This window comes from Pleurodeles waltl, chromosome 10 (genome assembly GCF_031143425.1).
Source record: "Pleurodeles waltl isolate 20211129_DDA chromosome 10, aPleWal1.hap1.20221129, whole genome shotgun sequence".
Classification (NCBI taxonomy): Eukaryota; Metazoa; Chordata; class Amphibia; order Caudata; family Salamandridae; genus Pleurodeles; species Pleurodeles waltl.
Genome location: NC_090449.1, coordinates 34,062,859 through 34,080,511, shown reverse-complemented (window position 1 = coordinate 34,080,511; position 17,653 = coordinate 34,062,859). Strand labels below are relative to the sequence as shown.

Genomic DNA, 17,653 nt, shown 5'->3' with positions numbered 1-17,653 from the left:
TCAGCTCTTCATCGGGTACGTGGGAAAGAGGAGAGGAAAGGCAGTCCACAAGAGAACACTCTCCAGGTGGATTGTTCTTTGCATTAAAATGTGTTACTCTTTAGCAAAGAAGGAACCCCCTGATGGTATAAGAGCTCATTCCACCAGAGCTAAGTCAGCCTCTTCGACCTTGGCTAGGGGTGTTCCTGTGGTTGACATCTGCAAGGCCGCAACTTGGTCATCCCTTCATACTTTTGCGAAGCATTACTGCTTGGACTCTGAGGTCAGAAGGGATGGCCATTTTGCACGGTCGGTGCTGCAGGATTTCTTGGTTTGACCATTCAGGCACCCTCCACCGAGTGCGGTACTGCTTTGGGACTCTATTCATTAGGTGAGGAATCCACAGGTAGTTGTATCCATCAGAAGAACGAGTTACTTACCTTCGGTAACGACTTTTCTGGCGGATACATTAGCTACCTGTGGATTCCTCACGGTCCCACCCGCCTCCCCGTGGCCTGTCTGGTCTAGCCAAGTAATTCTTGAGTGTGCTCCTCTTGGTTTTGAGGACTTGAAGATATTCTGTATATATATTCATATTGATATATATTGTTCATATATTTATTTATTTGTCTTTAAAAAAAAAAAAAGAAGGATTGAGTTCTTAGAATGATGTATTTATTTGGAATATCATTAAATTTTGCTATTTGTTCTTTCATCTCAATGGCCTATTATTCTCAGGCACGTAAAAAATGTTGGTACTGACGTCGGCGATGACCTCTTATTGCCTGTATGACGTCAGACGGCGTCGCGTGGGCAATTGTGACGTCCTCGTCGACGTGCAGAAGCTAGGAAGAAGATTTTCGTCGAATGCTGGCGCAATGGGAGTATTCATTAGGTGAGGAATGCACAGGTAGCTAATGTATCCACCAGAAAAGTCGTTACCGAAGGTAAGTAACTCGTTCGTTACAGACATTAAAAAATCGCCGAATTCCATGGAAATATATTAACGGTAGTGAATTGTTCACTGCTTTTAATTTATCCAAAGAACAGCAGACAATGGCTAAAAGGGAAGCGAGTTTCACCATGCTCCATGTAGAGAAGTTAGAAAAGCTGCCTTCCACAGTTGCAGAGAGTCCCTTAACAGTATGGCTCTTACATGGTATCATTAATTTGCCCATTTCCACTTTTCGTTTTTCGAAATGCATGAAATATCTTGCCGTGGGCAGGTACAAACGACTGGGCGATAGCTATATTAAAGAAGAGTAGGAGTTGCCCTTTGATTACAAGTGTCTGAACGGAAAAACAGAGGTCTTTCTTAGCGGAAGCGAATGTGAGACTACTGTTAGTCATTCAATGATTTGCAAACAGGTGTCCCTACACAGCCTTTGCAATGCGGGGGTCGCAAACTTGGCTTGTTTTCTGAAGGGTACTCCCGTCCCTTTAATTCGAACAGCATTTCATGTACCTTCAGATGGAAGTTATGTGGTGCTGAGCGACCATAGCTGTTGCGGTATGCGACCAGGAACTGCCTACTCAATTTTGGTTTCTAAGGTCGTTACGTGTTGTGGACATGTTTTATTCTCCCCCCCCCCTGCACACACACGAGAGATAAAGTTATCAGACATGTTGCCTCACATTAATGCTATTAATGTAAATTATGACAAGCTGAGCAAACTAAAGGCGCTACTGTTTCAAAAACAGGTCGTGTAGACATGCGCCAGAGAGACATATGCTCTTCAGATTGCGAGATCATCAGCCGAGATACAATCCCTATTAAATACCAACTTCCCCAAGCACTTTGGAGAATTGGTTTCCAGAATTTTTAACGCCTCGAGCACAGTCGGGATTGTACATTTCTTTAAGGCTGTTGGTTCTGGATTTTTGTCCATCTTCCAGACATATGCTCTGCAGATTGCGAGATCATCAGCCGAGATACAATCCCTATTAAATACCAACTTCCCCAAGCACTTTGGAGAATTGGTTTCCAGAATTTTTAACGCCTTGAGCACAGTCGGGATTGTACATTTCTTTAAGGCTGTTTGTTCTGGATTTGTGTCCATCTTCCAGACTCTTCGGAGTCATCCCACTCTTTTCAAGTGTGGCTTTCCAATAAGTCTGGCGGTGCTTCAGTGCCCATTCTGACCGCGGCGGTAAAGCCGCAGTCAGAAAAGGGGATCCGGCGGTTTCCCGCCGGATTTCCCCTGGCTGGGCTGAATCTCCATGGCAGTGCTGCAAGCAGCGCCGCCATGGAGATTCCGACCCCCTTCCTGCCACCTTGTTTCTGGCGGTTTTTACCGCCAGGAACAGGATGGCGGGAACGGGTGTCATGGGGCCCCCTCACAGGGCCCCAGCATGATTTTCACTGTCTGCTATGCAGACAGTGAAAATCGCGACGGGTGCAACTGCACCCGTCGCACCCCTGCAACACCGCCGGCTCCATTCGGAGACGGCTTCTGTGTTGCAGGGCCTTTCCCGCTGGGCCGGCGGGCGCTCTCTTGGCGGACGCCCGCCGGCCCAGCGGGAAAGTCTGAATGGCCCCTGCAGTCTTATGACCGCGGAGCGGTCATTCGGGGGAGTAAGTTTGGCGGGCGTCGACTGCCGACCGCCAAACTCAGAATGACCCCCTATATCTCTTGATATCTTTTTCACATATTGATTTTAACATGTTTTTAGGAGGATTTTTAGCTAGTTTTTATGCTTTTAGCTTTTAGTCCAGAGCATTTTTAGCATTTGGATTAATTTTACCTTCAGTGGTGTCCAGATATGGCATCGTACTTGTTACGGCAATGGGGAGGGTGTAGTGAATCCTAGTTTGGTTTAATGGTATACAGGAGTTAGCTTAGCCTGCGGCTTGCAGACTCGTACCCCGTCGCCCAGTGACTTTTACCCTACTTAGCTTGCTCTGTTTTAGTGCATTTATTTAATTAATTCTTTTAAGATGGCTGGCTTGTTTTGACTTAGGCCCATGTTTTGATTTGCTTTAGCAGTGCCACCGCGCTAAGGCGTCAAGATCAGGTGACAAATACAAACAAACTGTAGGTGTTCACTTTAGGTACTTTTCCTCTTCATGCTGTTGAGGGAATTGTTTATACTAATTACCGTCCCAAGCACGCTTGTAATCTATTGTTTGGGAAGAAACCTATGTCAGGGTTCCAAGTAGATCTGTATAAATACTCCTCACTTTATCAGATAGTCAGAGGGATTCTGACCAGATGCCATCGCTGCTATCGATGCGGCACGTCGCCTTGACATTGACCCAGTCTTCATGTTCCTGCAGAGTCTGAGCTAGAGACCTCATTCCAAGGTAACGAGGGTTGGGGGCTTTTCTCATGGACATGGCATTGACAGATTGAGGTTTAACATACCTAGCTCTCTTCTAGGTTAGGGGTTTGGCCTATATGCTAGGGTATCAGGACATATCACACACTTCATGTTATTTCATGATATTGCAAGATGGTGGGGGTCTTTGTACTAATGACTCTTGTTCTTACCATTTTATTTCTTGCACTGTTAATTGTCTTAATCATTGCAGCCCATGCAACTTATTGCAGATTGCAGTCTTACTAAAATAAAACCTATTGAAAACTTTACTGCATCTTCTTCATTGCCTGTGTGTGATTGAGACATGTTATTAATGTGAGAAAGGGGTAATCTCCATTTAATCATGACGCTCCCTGAGATGTCACACTTTTGAGTCCATGCGTAAAGGCTGCCACAAATCACCTTTGACTGTTTTGTGTTTTTTGGTGAGGTGCTGCTTGTGAGCCGGGAGGGTTGGGACAACAGTTGCGTATTGTTGTAGGATTGGCCTAGTAGCCTATAAACAAAAGTGCTGTCATCCCTTACCCAGCAGTCTTGCCTAGAGCAAGAGTCCAACTATGCCAGAATCATACATCCTTTCACTCACTCATCCATGCACCCTTTCACATATCTATCCTTCCTCCCTTTCAGTCATCCATCCTTACATCCGTCCTTTCACTCATTCATACATGCATCTATCCATCCACCCCTTCACCTACCCACCCATCCTTTCACTCACTCACCTTCCCATCCTTTCACATCAATGATGAGCCTTTGCCACTTTGCAAACAGAAGAGACCCATCAAAAACCCCGCTCCGCTGTAGCTGCTAAAGCAAGGGGTGACAACGCCCCTGCCACCACTCATACCAGTGTAGGGTGTCAGCGCACATTTCATCACACACATTATACAGAGAGAATGAATCATTTGTGTATAAATCAACCTATACAAAATGTAACATAAAACAAGGAGGATTACAAGGTGTAGGAATCACATGTAATTCATACTAGTAGGCAGTATATTTTAAGATTGATTGTTCTGGGGAAGCACAAACAGGATTTGGAACTTGCCGCCATGGTTTGGGTTGCCTTTACTAATAAGAATGTATTTCTACCAAAATGATCACTTTTGGTGACAAAAGGAATAGACAATGAAAGACAGAAAGTGGGGACATAGTACTAACGTATACAATGAGGTTTGCGTGTAGCTCTTTGATGAAAGTTCATAAGGCACTGGGCTATATCAGGATTGTAACCTATGAACTACAAGTAACAAAAGGATCTTTGTGACAAAAGCAGTGACCAACTGAGCTAACCACATAAAATACACCTCTGGAGCAGGCACGTTTACCATCTGAGCTACTTTAAGCTGAGTCAAAACTGCAACTAGACCAATTTCTGAGCACTTTCTCTCCAGCAGGAGCATTATCTTGGCAATTTTTATTGTTGCCTGAAAAATGATGGACACAAAAGGAACTCTGCAGCAGGCGCTTTTAAACCCCCCTCCCTCCCACCGCCCCTCAAGGTCAGCGCCACCGGCGGGAGGTGGGTCTCCGTCACCGCGCGATCAAAGGGTTAGCAATTGATTTCAGAAGTTAGAGCTGATTAGACAAGTGACCCTGGGCACTAGAGCTTTTAGATTCCTTGCTCAAGCATTCACGCCAAGGTGCACGAAAGATTTCTATTTGAAACAAAAAAATCCATGCTTGATTTTTTTTTTATATTGGCAGACACTGCCACCAAACGGGCACAGTTGAGAATGACAAGTCCTAGCACGGAGATTTGCGTTCGCCTTCTGTGGGGCAGGGATTTTGTTTCACACTGCTCATTTTAAGTACATAATTCAAAGATAACTTCTTATATCTCGAGTGAAAGAGGAGCTTCCTTGTCTTGGACATCTACAGAGACTGTCTCAGACCCAGATGCGGGAGATGTTTTTAGGTGACAGCGAAGGTGCCTGCCTTCGAGGTGTAACAACACACTGTGTACTTTCTATGCATGTGTGATAGGATGGTTTATTAATGACAGAAGCGCCCCTGCCTCCTAAATCTGCAGCCACACTGTCAGTAGGCTGGTCCCACATGCCAGGTTTTCTTTTCATGACTACTCGATGGTCAAAAGTAGACCAACTATGACTTGTTTTTCAGTTATTCAGCATTTATTAATGGCTTCTCTCAACCTCATGACGCATTTAGGATTTGTATATCTGTGACTTTAACAACTGCACTGCCTCTCCTTGTGTTTTTGTCCCTGTGTTTTTCTCCCAAAGGACAACCAAGGCTGATTACTTACCCTCTGGAAGCTCCACTCAATCTCACACCAATGTATAAAAGGAACTATGGGTTTGGAGAATAACTAGTGATCATGCAATTGTTCATAATCAGACATCACCCGCACCCTGCTATGCACCACACCACTATACACCCCAGTGGTGAACCGCAAGTTGATGGGGGGGCCCTGCACGATGTGATGAGGGGCCCCTGAGTCTCCCACATCTCATGTATATTCATGGCATTGGGGTGAAGGAGGCCCCCTGAAGGGCAAGGGTAGCCTCCAGAAGGGATGGGGCCTCCTGAACGGTTGGAGCCCCCACCCCCCTGCACCGCAGGGGCCTGTGTTACACCCTTGATACACCATAGAAGCGCAGCGATAATATTACCATAAATATATTCCGGTCACAGCATTCTCTTACATTTACATTTGTACTCTCTTCAAGAAAGAATATTGTGTCAAATTGATTTAACATTTTATACGTATTTATTAAATACTGTGTACTAACTTCGCTCCTGAAAGAATTAAACACAGAGTATTTTCCGTTGGGGTTAAACAGGAGATGAGGAGATCTCCGTGGCTCCATTGTTCAGTGTATTGCCAGGGAAACTGGGCTCGAATCACAGCTTTCCCACTTCACCAAATTGTGTGATTCTAAGCAAATAGTTTTACTTCACTGTTCCTCGTTTCTCTTGCTTGTCAAGTTCCAGAGCACTGTGACGTAATTCAGTTCGGAACGTGTGCTGTCCGACATGCTTTCCTCATATGTGCTATCATAGATAACCGCGTTACTCCAGGCAGTAACAATGTTGGATACTTAGACAATGAATGTGTGACACTGATTTGTCTCTTGCTCCATGTAATGCATTGTTGCCAGAGCATGTCAGGGTTTAGGATTGTTTCTAAGTACATCTTTAAAATTCATTTATAAAAAAAATATATATATTACTTTTAACAAATGCCACTCAGTGCAGTCATGTGTTCTAATGTACTAAACTAAAAAAACTGCTCTTAAGAAATGAAGCTTTTACTCGATTTGAAAGTTTTTCATATCCTTATATGAGGCTGGCCTTCTGCATTGGCTCTTGGGGCTACATGCCTGACTCTGACTTCTGTGGGAATCAGCAAAATGTGCTCCTTGCCTTCTAGGAGTGTCGGCACGCAGTGTTATGCTCTGGTGCTGGGGTGGCATCTGAGTGAGGGAATCTCCCTGCCTCTGGTGTACTGGGAACACTACCTTGCGGAGTACGGACACAAGGATGCACTGTATGATGCTGCGGTGCTGGGGTGGCGTCTCAGTGAGGGAATCTCCCTGCCTCTGGTGTACTGGGAACACTACCTTGAGGAGTACGGACACAAGGATGCACTGTATGATGCTGCGGTGCTGGGGTGGCGTCTCAGTGAGGGAATCTCCCTGCCTCTGTGGTGTACTGGGAACACTCTACCTTGAGGAGTACGGACACGAGGATGCACTGTATGATGCTGCGGTGCTGGGGTGGCGTCTCAGTGAGGGAATCTCCCTGCCTCTGTGGTGTACTGGGAACACTACCTTGCGGAGTACGGACACAAGGATGCACTGTATGATGCTGCGGTGCTGCGGTGGCGTCTCAGTGAGGGAATCTCCCTGCCTCTGTGGTGTACTGGGAACACTACCTTGAGGAGTACGGACACAAGGATGCACTGTATGACGCTGCGGTGGCGTCTCAGTGAGGGAATCTCCCTGCCTCTGTGGTGTACTGGGAACACTACCTTGAGGAGTACGGACACAAGGATGCACTGTATGATGCTGCGGTGCTGCGGTGGCGTCTCAGTGAGGGAATCTCCCTGCCTCTGTGGTGTACTGGGAACACTACCTTGCGGAGTACGGACACAAGGATGCACTGTATGATGCTGCGGTGCTGCGGTGGCGTCTCAGTGAGGGAATCTCCCTGCCTCTGTGGTGTACTGGGAACACTTTACCTTGTGGAGTACGGACACTAGGACGCACTGTATTATGCTGCGGTGCTGGGGTGGCGTCTCAGTGAGGGAATCTCCCTGCCTCTGTGGTGTACTGGGAACACTCTACCTTGAGAAGTACGGACACAAGGATGCACTGTATGATGCTGCGGTGCTGGGGTGGCGTCTCAGTGAGGGAATCTCCCTGCCTCTGTGGTGTACTGGGAACACTACCTTGCAGAGTACGGACACAAGGATGCACTGTATGATGCTGCGGTGCTGGGTGGCATCTGAGTGAGGGAATCTCCCTGCCTCTGGTGTACTGGGAACACTCTACCTTGCAGAGTACGGACACAAGGATGCACTGTATGATGCTGCGGTGCTGCGGTGGCGTCTCAGTGAGGGAATCTCCCTGCCTCTGTGGTGTACTGGGAACACTTTACCTTGTGGAGTACGGACACTAGGATGCACTGTATGATGCTGCGGTGCTGCGGTGGCGTCTCAGTGAGGGAATCTCCCTGCCTCTGTGGTGTACTGGGAACACTACCTTGCAGAGTACGGACACAAGGATGCACTGTATGATGCTGCGGTGCTGCGGTGGCGTCTCAGTGAGGGAATCTCCCTGCCTCTGTGGTGTACTGGGAACACTTTACCTTGTGGAGTACGGACACTAGGACGCACTGTATTATGCTGCGGTGCTGGGGTGGCGTCTCAGTGAGGGAATCTCCCTGCCTCTGGTGTACAGGGAACACTACCTTGCAGAGTACGGACACAAGGATGCACTGTATGATGCTGCGGTGCTGCGGTGGCGTCTCAGTGAGGGAATCTCCCTTCCTCTGTGGTGTACTGGGAACACTTTACCTTGTGGAGTACGGACACTAGGACGCACTGTATTATGCTGCGGTGCTGGGGTGGCGTCTCAGTGAGGGAATCTCCCTGCCTCTGTGGTGTACTGGGAACACTCTACCTTGAGGAGTACGGACACAAGGATGCACTGTATGATGCTGCGGTGCTGGGGTGGCGTCTCAGTGAGGGAATCTCCCTGCCTCTGTGGTGTACTGGGAACACTACCTTGCAGAGTACGGACACAAGGATGCACTGTATGATGCTGCGGTGCTGGGGTGGCGTCTGAGTGAGGGAATCTCCCTGCCTCTGTGGTGTACTGGGAACACTCTACCTTGAGGAGTACGGACACAAGGATGCACTGTATGATGCTGCGGTGCTGGGGTGACGTCTCAGTGAGGGAATCTCCCTGCCTCTGTGGTGTACTGGGAACACTACCTTGCAGAGTACGGACACAAGGATGCACTGTATGATGCTGCGGTGCTGGGGTGGCGTCTGAGTGAGGGAATCTCCCTGCCTCTGTGGTGTACTGGGAACACTTTACCTTGTGGAGTACGGACACTAGGACGCACTGTATTATGCTGCGGTGCTGGGGTGGCGTCTGAGTGAGGGAATCTCCCTGCCTCTGGTGGCGTCTCAGTGAGGGAATCTCCCTGCCTCTGGTGTACTGGGAACACTCTACCTTGAGGAGTACGGACACAAGGATGCACTGTATGATGCTGCGGTGCTGCGGTGGCGTCTCAGTGAGGGAATCTCCCTGCCTCTGTGGTGTACTGGGAACACTCTACCTTGAGGAGTACGGACACAAGGATGCACTGTATGATGCTGTGGTGCTGCAGTGGCGTCTCAGTGAGGGAATCTCCCTGCCTCTGTGGTGTACTGGGGACACTACCTTGCAGAGTACGGACACAAGGATGCACTGTATGATGCTGCGGTGCTGCGGTGGCGTCTCAGTGAGGGAATCTCCCTGCCTCTGGTGTACTGGGAACACTACCTTGCAGAGTACGGACACAAGGATGCACTGTATGATGCTGCGGTGCTGCGGTGGCGTCTCAGTGAGGGAATCTCCCTGCCTCTGGTGTACTGGGAACACTACCTTGCAGAGTACGGACACAAGGATGCACTGTATGATGCTGCGGTGCTGCGGTGGCGTCTCAGTGAGGGAATCTCCCTGCCTCTGTGGTGTACTGGGAACACTACCTTGCAGAGTACGGACACAAGGATGCACTGTATGATGCTGCGGTGCTGGGGTGGCGTCTGAGTGAGGGAATCTCCCTGCCTCTGTGGTGTACTGGGAACACTTTACCTTGTGGAGTACGGACACTAGGACGCACTGTATTATGCTGCGGTGCTGGGGTGGCGTCTCAGTGAGGGAATCTCCCTGCCTCTGGTGTACTGGGAACACTCTACCTTGAGGAGTACGGACACAAGGATGCACTGTATGATGCTGCGGTGCTGCGGTGGCGTCTCAGTGAGGGAATCTCCCTGCCTCTGGTGTACTGGGAACACTACCTTGCAGAGTACGGACACAAGGATGCACTGTATGATGCTGCGGTGCTGCGGTGGCGTCTCCGTGAGGGAATCTCCCTGCCTCTGTGGTGTACTGGGAACACTCTACCTTGCGGAGTACGGACACTAGGACGCACTGTATTATGCTGCGGTGCTGGGGTGGCATCTGAGTGAGGGAATCTCCCTGCCTCTGGTGTACTGGGAACACTCTACCTTGCGGAGTACGGACACAAGGATGCACTGTATGATGCTGTGGTGCTGCGGTGGCGTCTCAGTGAGGGAATCTCCCTGCCTCTGTGGTGTACTGGGAACACTTTACCTTGTGGAGTACGGACACTAGGACGCACTGTATTATGCTGCGGTGCTGGGGTGGCATCTGAGTGAGGGAATCTCCCTGCCTCTGGTGTACAGGGAACACTCTACCTTGAGGAGTACGGAGATAAGGACGCACTGCATTATGCTGCGGTGCTGGAGACGGGTGTGGCAGAGAGAAGCTCTCCGTCTCCTAAAGACACACACTTTGTAGATCCTGGTGATGGGAATGAGTGTTAGTGAGAGAAGCACCGTGACTCCTAAGGCAGCAGACACACTGCAGAAGGTACTGGTCCTCGGGGCGCAGACACACAGCTGGAGGTCATAGTGGAGTGGGGTGTTAGTGAGAAGCACTCTGCCATCCAGGGGCGCAGGCACACTGCAGTAGGTGATGGGCATGTGTGTTAGTGAGAGAAGCACCTTGCCTCCCAGGTGTACAGTCACACTACAGTAGGCCCTGGTGATGGGCATGTGTGTTAGTGACAGAAGCACCTTCCCTCCCAGGTGTACAGCCACACTACAGTAGGCCTTGGTGATGGGCATGTGTCTTAGTGAGAGAAGCACCTTGCCTCCAGGTGCACAGCTACACTACAGTAGGCCCTGGTGATGCACCTTGCCTCCCAGGTGCACAGCCACACTACAGTAGGTCCTGGTGATGGGCATGTGTCTTATTGAGAGAAGCACCTTGCCTCCAGGTGTACAGTCACACTACAGTAGGCCCTGGTGATGGGCATGTGTGTTAGTGAGAGAAGCACCTTGCCTCCCAGGTGTACAGCCACACTACAGTAGGCCCTGGTGATGGGCATGTGTCTTAGTGAGAGAAGCACCTTGCCTCCAGGTGCACAGCCACAATACAGTAGGCCCTGGTGATGGGCATGTGTGTTAGTTACAGAAGCACCTAGCCTCCAGGTGCACAGCCACACTACAGTAGGCCCTGGTGATGGGCATGTGTGTTAGTTACAGAAGCACCTTGCCTCCCAGGTGTACAGCCACACTACAGTAGGCCCTGGTGATGGGCATGTGTGTTAGTGACAGAAGCACCTTGCCTCCCAGGTGTACATCCACACTACAGTAGGCCCTGGTGATGGGCATGTGTCTTATTGAGAGAAGCACCTTGCCTCCAGGTGTACAGTCACACTACAGTAGGCCCTGGTGATGGGCATGTGTGTTAGTGAGAGAAGCACCTTGCCTCCCAGGTGTACAGCCACACTACAGTAGGCCCTGGTGATGGGCATGTGTCTTAGTGAGAGAAGCACCTTGCCTCCAGGTGCACAGCCACAATACAGTAGGCCCTGGTGATGGGCATGTGTGTTAGTTACAGAAGCACCTAGCCTCCAGGTGCACAGCCACACTACAGTAGGCCCTGGTGATGGGCATGTGTGTTAGTTACAGAAGCACCTTGCCTCCCAGGTGTACAGCCACACTACAGTAGGCCCTGGTGATGGGCATGTGTGTTAGTGACAGAAGCACCTTGCCTCCCAGGTGTACATCCACACTACAGTAGGCCCTGGTGATGGGCATGTGTGTTAGTGAGAGAAGCACCTTGCCTCCAGGTGTACATCCACACTACAGTAGGCCCTGGTGATTGGCATGTGTGTTAGTGAGAGAAGCACCTTGCCTCCAGGTGTACATCCACACTACAGTAGGCCCTGGTGATTGGCATGTGTGTTAGTGAGAGAAGCACCTTGCCTCCAGGTGTACAGCCACACTACAGTAGGCCCTGGTGATGGGCATGTGTGTTAGTGAGAGAAGCACCTTGCCTCCAGGTGTACAGCCACACTACAGTAGGCCCTGGTGATGGGCATGTGTGTTAGTGAGAGAAGCACCTTGCCTCCCAGGTGTACAGCCACACAGCAGAAGGTCCTGGTGATGTAAACGTGTTATACTGAGAAAAGCACCCACTTGCCTGGGAGCACAGTCACATTTTATCAGGCTCGGTTAAAGGGATGGTTTGTTAATGGAAAAAGCCACCTCCCATGCAGGTTCCCCAATGCACTGCACCGGCTTTAACCGGGAACAATTTATTCATACATTGATGGGAGCTTGTAAAGCACTGCGCACCACTAGTAGCAGCTTCAGGGAGCTACTGCCAATGGACTTGATAAGCTATGGGAGAGACAGCATACTACTCCCAAGTTGTACAAAATGGAGTCACTCTTGCTCGACTGTGGGAAGTGAGACCTGCAGGTACCCGGGGGGAGACGGGTGGAAGGGGGGAAGGAGTTGGGGCTGGTAGGAGAGAGGGGGTGAAGGGATGCTGGATTCTTTGAACAGAGGTCTTCAGCGTACACCCACCCGGTGCACGTCTGTGGGGACGTGTCCTTCAGGACTGTCTGGTGGTAGTAGGGTGGAGAGGATGTCTGCTCAGTCATCCCACTCATCATCATCTTCATCGTCCCCACCAGCATCTTCCTCTTCATCTGCAGAGAACAAAGCAAGAGAAGTCATAAGAGGGTAGAGCTATGGCACTTCCAGGTCAAGGAGGCAGGCCTTGACCTGGAAGCAAAAGGTGGACATGGCTCATACCTGAACAAGCAACATATGTGGCACGATGAAACCACAGCTAGACCACACAGGGAGAAGGAAATTGTAATGCAATCAGAAACTACACAACCTGGGGAGAAGTCACAGGGAGGATCGCTGGATAAGGGTACAAGAAGACACAAGCGGAGAATTCAGCGAAGGCAGCTCATGAGTAGGAGCGAGCAGCAGTAAAATTGCCATGCAACATTTACTTCACAGTCCCAACACAAGTGGAAATAGTAAGCCAAAACCAGAAAGTGTTGTCCTTCAAGCTTATTCCCATCACACAAACAGATTCCATCTCTTCTGGGCCCTTGGATCAATACAGAAACGGTGAGAGCAGAAAGAAAACACTGCTGACTTATAGTATCTAAACAAGCATGGAGGAAGGAGGACCAGGGGTCTCTTGAATGAGCCCCAGTGCTTGCAGCACAAACTCTGTGCCAGAGGCCTTCAAGCAATCCATCGTCCAGGTGTTCATCATAAGGACAGTGCCTTAGAGGGCTCACTCTCCGAGTATCAAGGCTGGGTCATCAACCAAGACTTCTCTGAACTGTGGAGACCTTCTTCGCCATGGCAAGAAAGGCAAGATATGTAAACTTTGCATCCAGGTATGCAGAACCCTCTTCCATGAAGAGATGCTTTTGTGTTTGAAACATTTTAATCAGCAGATACAGCACATTTCTTTTTCTAGCACTCCAGAGCATGCAATAGCTTCTCGCTCCCTTCCCCTCCCTAACACCCCTTCGGTCGTTTCAAAGAGCATCAGGCAAAAAAGAAAAAGATTCTGGGGCATGTTTACAGGGATAGCCATGCAGTGCAGCAAGTTAACTCACTGCGCTGCGTGACAGAGAAAGGACAGAACTGCGCTGTATTTATAAGAATACAGTCCGTTCCTGCATTTTCCCCAGTGCTGACGCCCCTTTGGCTGCCTAGCACCAATGCAGGCACCCTTACACCATGGTGCAGGTTACCTGCTTTGCATGCAGGAATGTTTTTGTGCAGGAAGGAGGGCTTTCTGATGGATACAACTACCTGTGGATTCCTCACCTCATGAATACTCCCATGGCGCCAGCATTCTACGGAAATCTTCTTACTAGTCTCTGCACGTCGACGAGGACGTCACTGTCTCGCACGCGACGCCGTCTGACGTCATACAGGCAATAAGAGGTCCTCGACGACGTGCGGACGTCAGTTCCCTTTTTTCCGTGCATTCGAAACGGTTATCTTCGAGGGAGCAACTGTTACTCTTGCGGTTACAGTGTATATCTTGCTGCGTACTCTTTCTCTGTGGAAATAATGTCGCAGAGAAAGTCTGGATTTAAGCCTTGTCGTGAGTGTGGAGGCAAGATGTCGGTGACGGATCCTCATTCCGATTGCCTTTGGTGTTTGAGCTCCGACCACGACGTCTCGACTTGTGATTCGTGTCAGCACATGAATCCGAAGGCCATTAAAGAACGCGAGGCGAAGCTGTTTATGGCCAAGTCAAAGGAGAAGCATCACAAGAAAAAGTCTTCTCCAAGACATCGGCGTCATCGAGACTCCCGGCGCCGTAGAGAATCTCGGCGTCATTCAAGGGAGGCTCGTTCCAGGTCTCCGGATCGGCGCCGGAGGACATGGGAGGTCAGCCCCACGGTGACGCCGCATCCTTCGACGCCGTTGCTCTCTCCGACGTCTCCAACTTCGCCTGGACAGGCGTCGGTGATTGAGGTATTGGAGCCTCAGGTGTTTTCTCCGGCGCAGACGCCGAGGCCGGCGTCGGGGTCGCCTCCGAGTCAGGCACCCCAGTATCCGGCTTTTCCCACCCCTGGAGCCGATAGTTCCGCATTCTTGAATGCGATGTATGCCATCTTCCAACAGATGGCTCCAGGGGGTGCTCCGGCTGGGCCTTTGGCCTTTTCTTTGGGTGATCCTGCGCCTCTTCGGCCGGCACCCTTTATGCCCTTTCTCCCGTTTGGGAACGTGGGCTCGGCGCCAGTGTCGGCGCCGGTGGCCGCTCCGATGGCTTTGGAGGGATTGGCCCCAGGGATTTCCATCCCGTCGACGTCGAGATTTCGGCCTGTGACTCCGGTGGGTCCATCCGTTTCATCTGCTCTTCAGTCGGCGCCGAAGTTACCTGTGGCGCCGGATGCGGCGTCGGTGGCTTCGGAAGATCGGCGCCGATCTCCGACTTCGGCGGAGGTGTTGTCGACTCCGCGGATTGAGCAACGACTGCATTCAAGGAGGCGTGCTCTCCGGGTACTAGAGGAGCAGGAGTACCAACGAGCCCTAGAGGAAGGAGAGCTAGAGGACTCGGGTGATGGGCTGCGTGGACTGGAGTCGGCCAGTGGGCTGGACACTTCCCCTGAGTGGGACCTTTCGTCCCCGGGGGAATATACCGAGGAAGCTGCTTCCTTTCATACAGTGGTACGGAAGGCAGCTAGTTTTTTGGACCTGCCTTTGCCGGTGGTGGAGGCGAAACAAAACCTTTTGACAGAGGTGTTGCATCCGGCCTCAGCCGCGGCGGAGCCTCTATTACCTTTTAATGACGCTCTGCTGGATCCGGTTTTAGAGGTGTGGAAGAAGCCGGCATCTTCCCCAGCAGTTCACAGAGCCGTGGCCAGGAGGTATCGGACGGCTCCAACTGATCCTGGTTTCCTATCTAGGCACCCTACGCCGGAGAGCTTGGTTGTGCAGGCCTCCTGTTCGTCCAAATCAGCGCCTGGTTCTTTCCCGACGGTGCCTGGGGACAGAGACTCAAAAAAGCTAGAGGCGCAGTCGAAGAAGATTTTTTCGTCCTGCAGTCTGGCGTTAAAAGCCACTAATGCGACCTGTATCCTGGGGAGGTATATTCATGCTCTGATGGATGACATCTCCTCTTCGTTTACAGAGCTTCCCCAGGGTCTTTTGGATCTTGTCTCTGATGCCCAGGCTGCTGCGACCCAAATTATCCAGACGGGACTGGATACCACCGACTCGGTAGCCAGAGCAATGGGCACAACTGTGGTGGAAAGGAGACAGGCCTGGCTACGTAACTCGGGCTTTTCGGCAGATGTACAGTCCACATTGTTGGATCTCCCGTTTGATGGGGACAAACTGTTTGGGGCTAAGGCTGATTCGGCCTTGGAACGTTTTAAGGAGAGCAGGGCCACGGCTAAGTCATTGGGACTCCAAGCTCCTTCTTCCACGGCCTCTTCCAGATTCTTCAGGAGGTTTCGTGGATTTGGGCGTGGCTCTTCCTCCTCTTCCTTTCGGGGAAGATATCAGCAACCTGCCTCTTCCCACCCCTATAGATCTTTTAGGGGGAGGGGTAGGGTCCGCACCAGGGGAGCCTCTCAGCAGCACTCTGCCTCTTCCTCATCCTCTGGCTGGGTGCAGCAGGGGAAGCAGCCTTAGGCTTCCACCATTTCCCACTCACTCCTCTCCTGTAGGGGGAAGATTACAGCATTTTCTCACCAAATGGGAGACTGTTACGTCGGACACTTGGGTTCTCAGTGTTGTGGGAAAAGGCTACACCCTTCCCTTTCGGGAGTTTCCGCCCCTCATCCCGCCCCGCCCTTCGTATTGTTCACAAGAACACCTCCTGTTGCTAGAACAGGAGGTGGAAGTCCTCCTTTTAAAGGGCGCGGTGGAGTTGGTCCCGGAGCAGGAAAGGGGTCAAGGAGTTTACTCAAGGTATTTCCTGATTCCCAAGAAGGATGGTCGTTTGAGACCAATTCTGGACCTGAGGATCTTGAATTGGTTCCTCAAGCAGGAAAAGTTCAAGATGCTGACCCTAGCACAGGTGCTTTTGGCGTTGAACATGGAAGACTGGATGGTGTCTGTCGACTTGCAAGATGCTTACTTTCATATCCCGATACTCAAGTCACACAGGAAGTATCTCCGGTTTGTGGTGGGATCGCAACACTACCAGTTTGCGGTCCTTCCGTTTGGTCTTACTTCAGCACCTCGAGTCTTCACGAAGGTGATGTCGGTGGTTGCGGCAGAGCTCAGAAGGAAGGGGATAGCAGTATTCCCTTACTTGGACGATTGGTTGATCAAAGCCAAGTCCCCGGAGCTTGTGTTGCGTCATCTGCAGTCAACAACCCAGTTGTTGTTCGACCTGGGCTTTTCGGTGAATGAGCCCAAATCTCACCTGGAGCCCTCTCAGCGCCTCCTGTTCATAGGGGCAGTACTGGATACGACATTGGGTCGGGCCTTTCCTCCGCCTCAGCGGATTCAAGATATTCAGGATTTGGTTCCAATGTTTCGAAACGGAGCGGTAGTTCCAGTCCTCAAGGTCCTTCGTCTGCTCGGTCTTTTTGCCTCCTGCATTCTGTTGGTCACGCATGCTCGCTGGCACATGAGGGCTCTTCAGTGGTGCCTCCGAAGGCAGTGGTCTCAACACAGAGGGGATCTAGAGGGTACTGTCAAGATCTCCAGAGATGCTGCTGTGGATTTGAAGTGGTGGATTGCAAGCAACAATCTTTCACAAGGAAAACCGTTCCAGCAGTCGCCACCAGTGGCCACAGTCATAACGGATGCTTCCACTCTAGGGTGGGGAGCTCATCTGGGGGATCTGGAGATCAAAGGTCTTTGGTCTCCAGAGGAACAGATGTTTCACATCAATCTGTTAGAGTTACGGGCTGTACGTCTGGCTCTCAAGGCCTTCCTCCCTTCCCTTCGTGGTCAGTCGGTACAGGTCCTAACGGACAATACTACCACGATGTGGTACATAAACAAGCAGGGAGGAGTGGGGTCGTACCTTCTCTGCAGAGAAGCTCTTCGACTATGGTCCTGGGCAAAGGACCATCGGATTTGCTTGATAGCAAACCATCTGGCCGGAGTCTTGAACGTGCGTGCGGACAGTCTCAGTCGCCACTTCTCGGCAGACCACGAGTGGCGTCTCCATCCAGATCAAGTCCGTTTAATCTTCCAGAAGTGGGGGTTTCCTCGGGTAGATCTGTTCGCCACTCGAGAGAACGCGCATTGTCCGTTGTTCTGCAGCCTTCAGTATCCGATGCA

At 50.8% G+C, this 17,653-nt stretch overlaps 1 protein-coding gene across 2 annotated transcripts in view; it reads right to left on the bottom strand.

Moving 5' to 3' along the window:
* Positions 1 to 6,021: 6,021 nt before the first annotated feature.
* The window catches only part of WAS (WASP actin nucleation promoting factor), a 139,377-nt gene continuing 127,745 nt past the window's right edge, over positions 6,022 to 17,653 (bottom strand). For both annotated transcript variants that reach the window (XM_069209565.1, XM_069209566.1), the window contains one exon: positions 6,022 to 12,567. In XM_069209565.1, the coding sequence (XP_069065666.1) occupies positions 12,512 to 12,567 (56 nt within the window). In that variant the 3' untranslated portion in view covers positions 6,022 to 12,511. The remainder of the gene's footprint in view (positions 12,568 to 17,653) is intronic.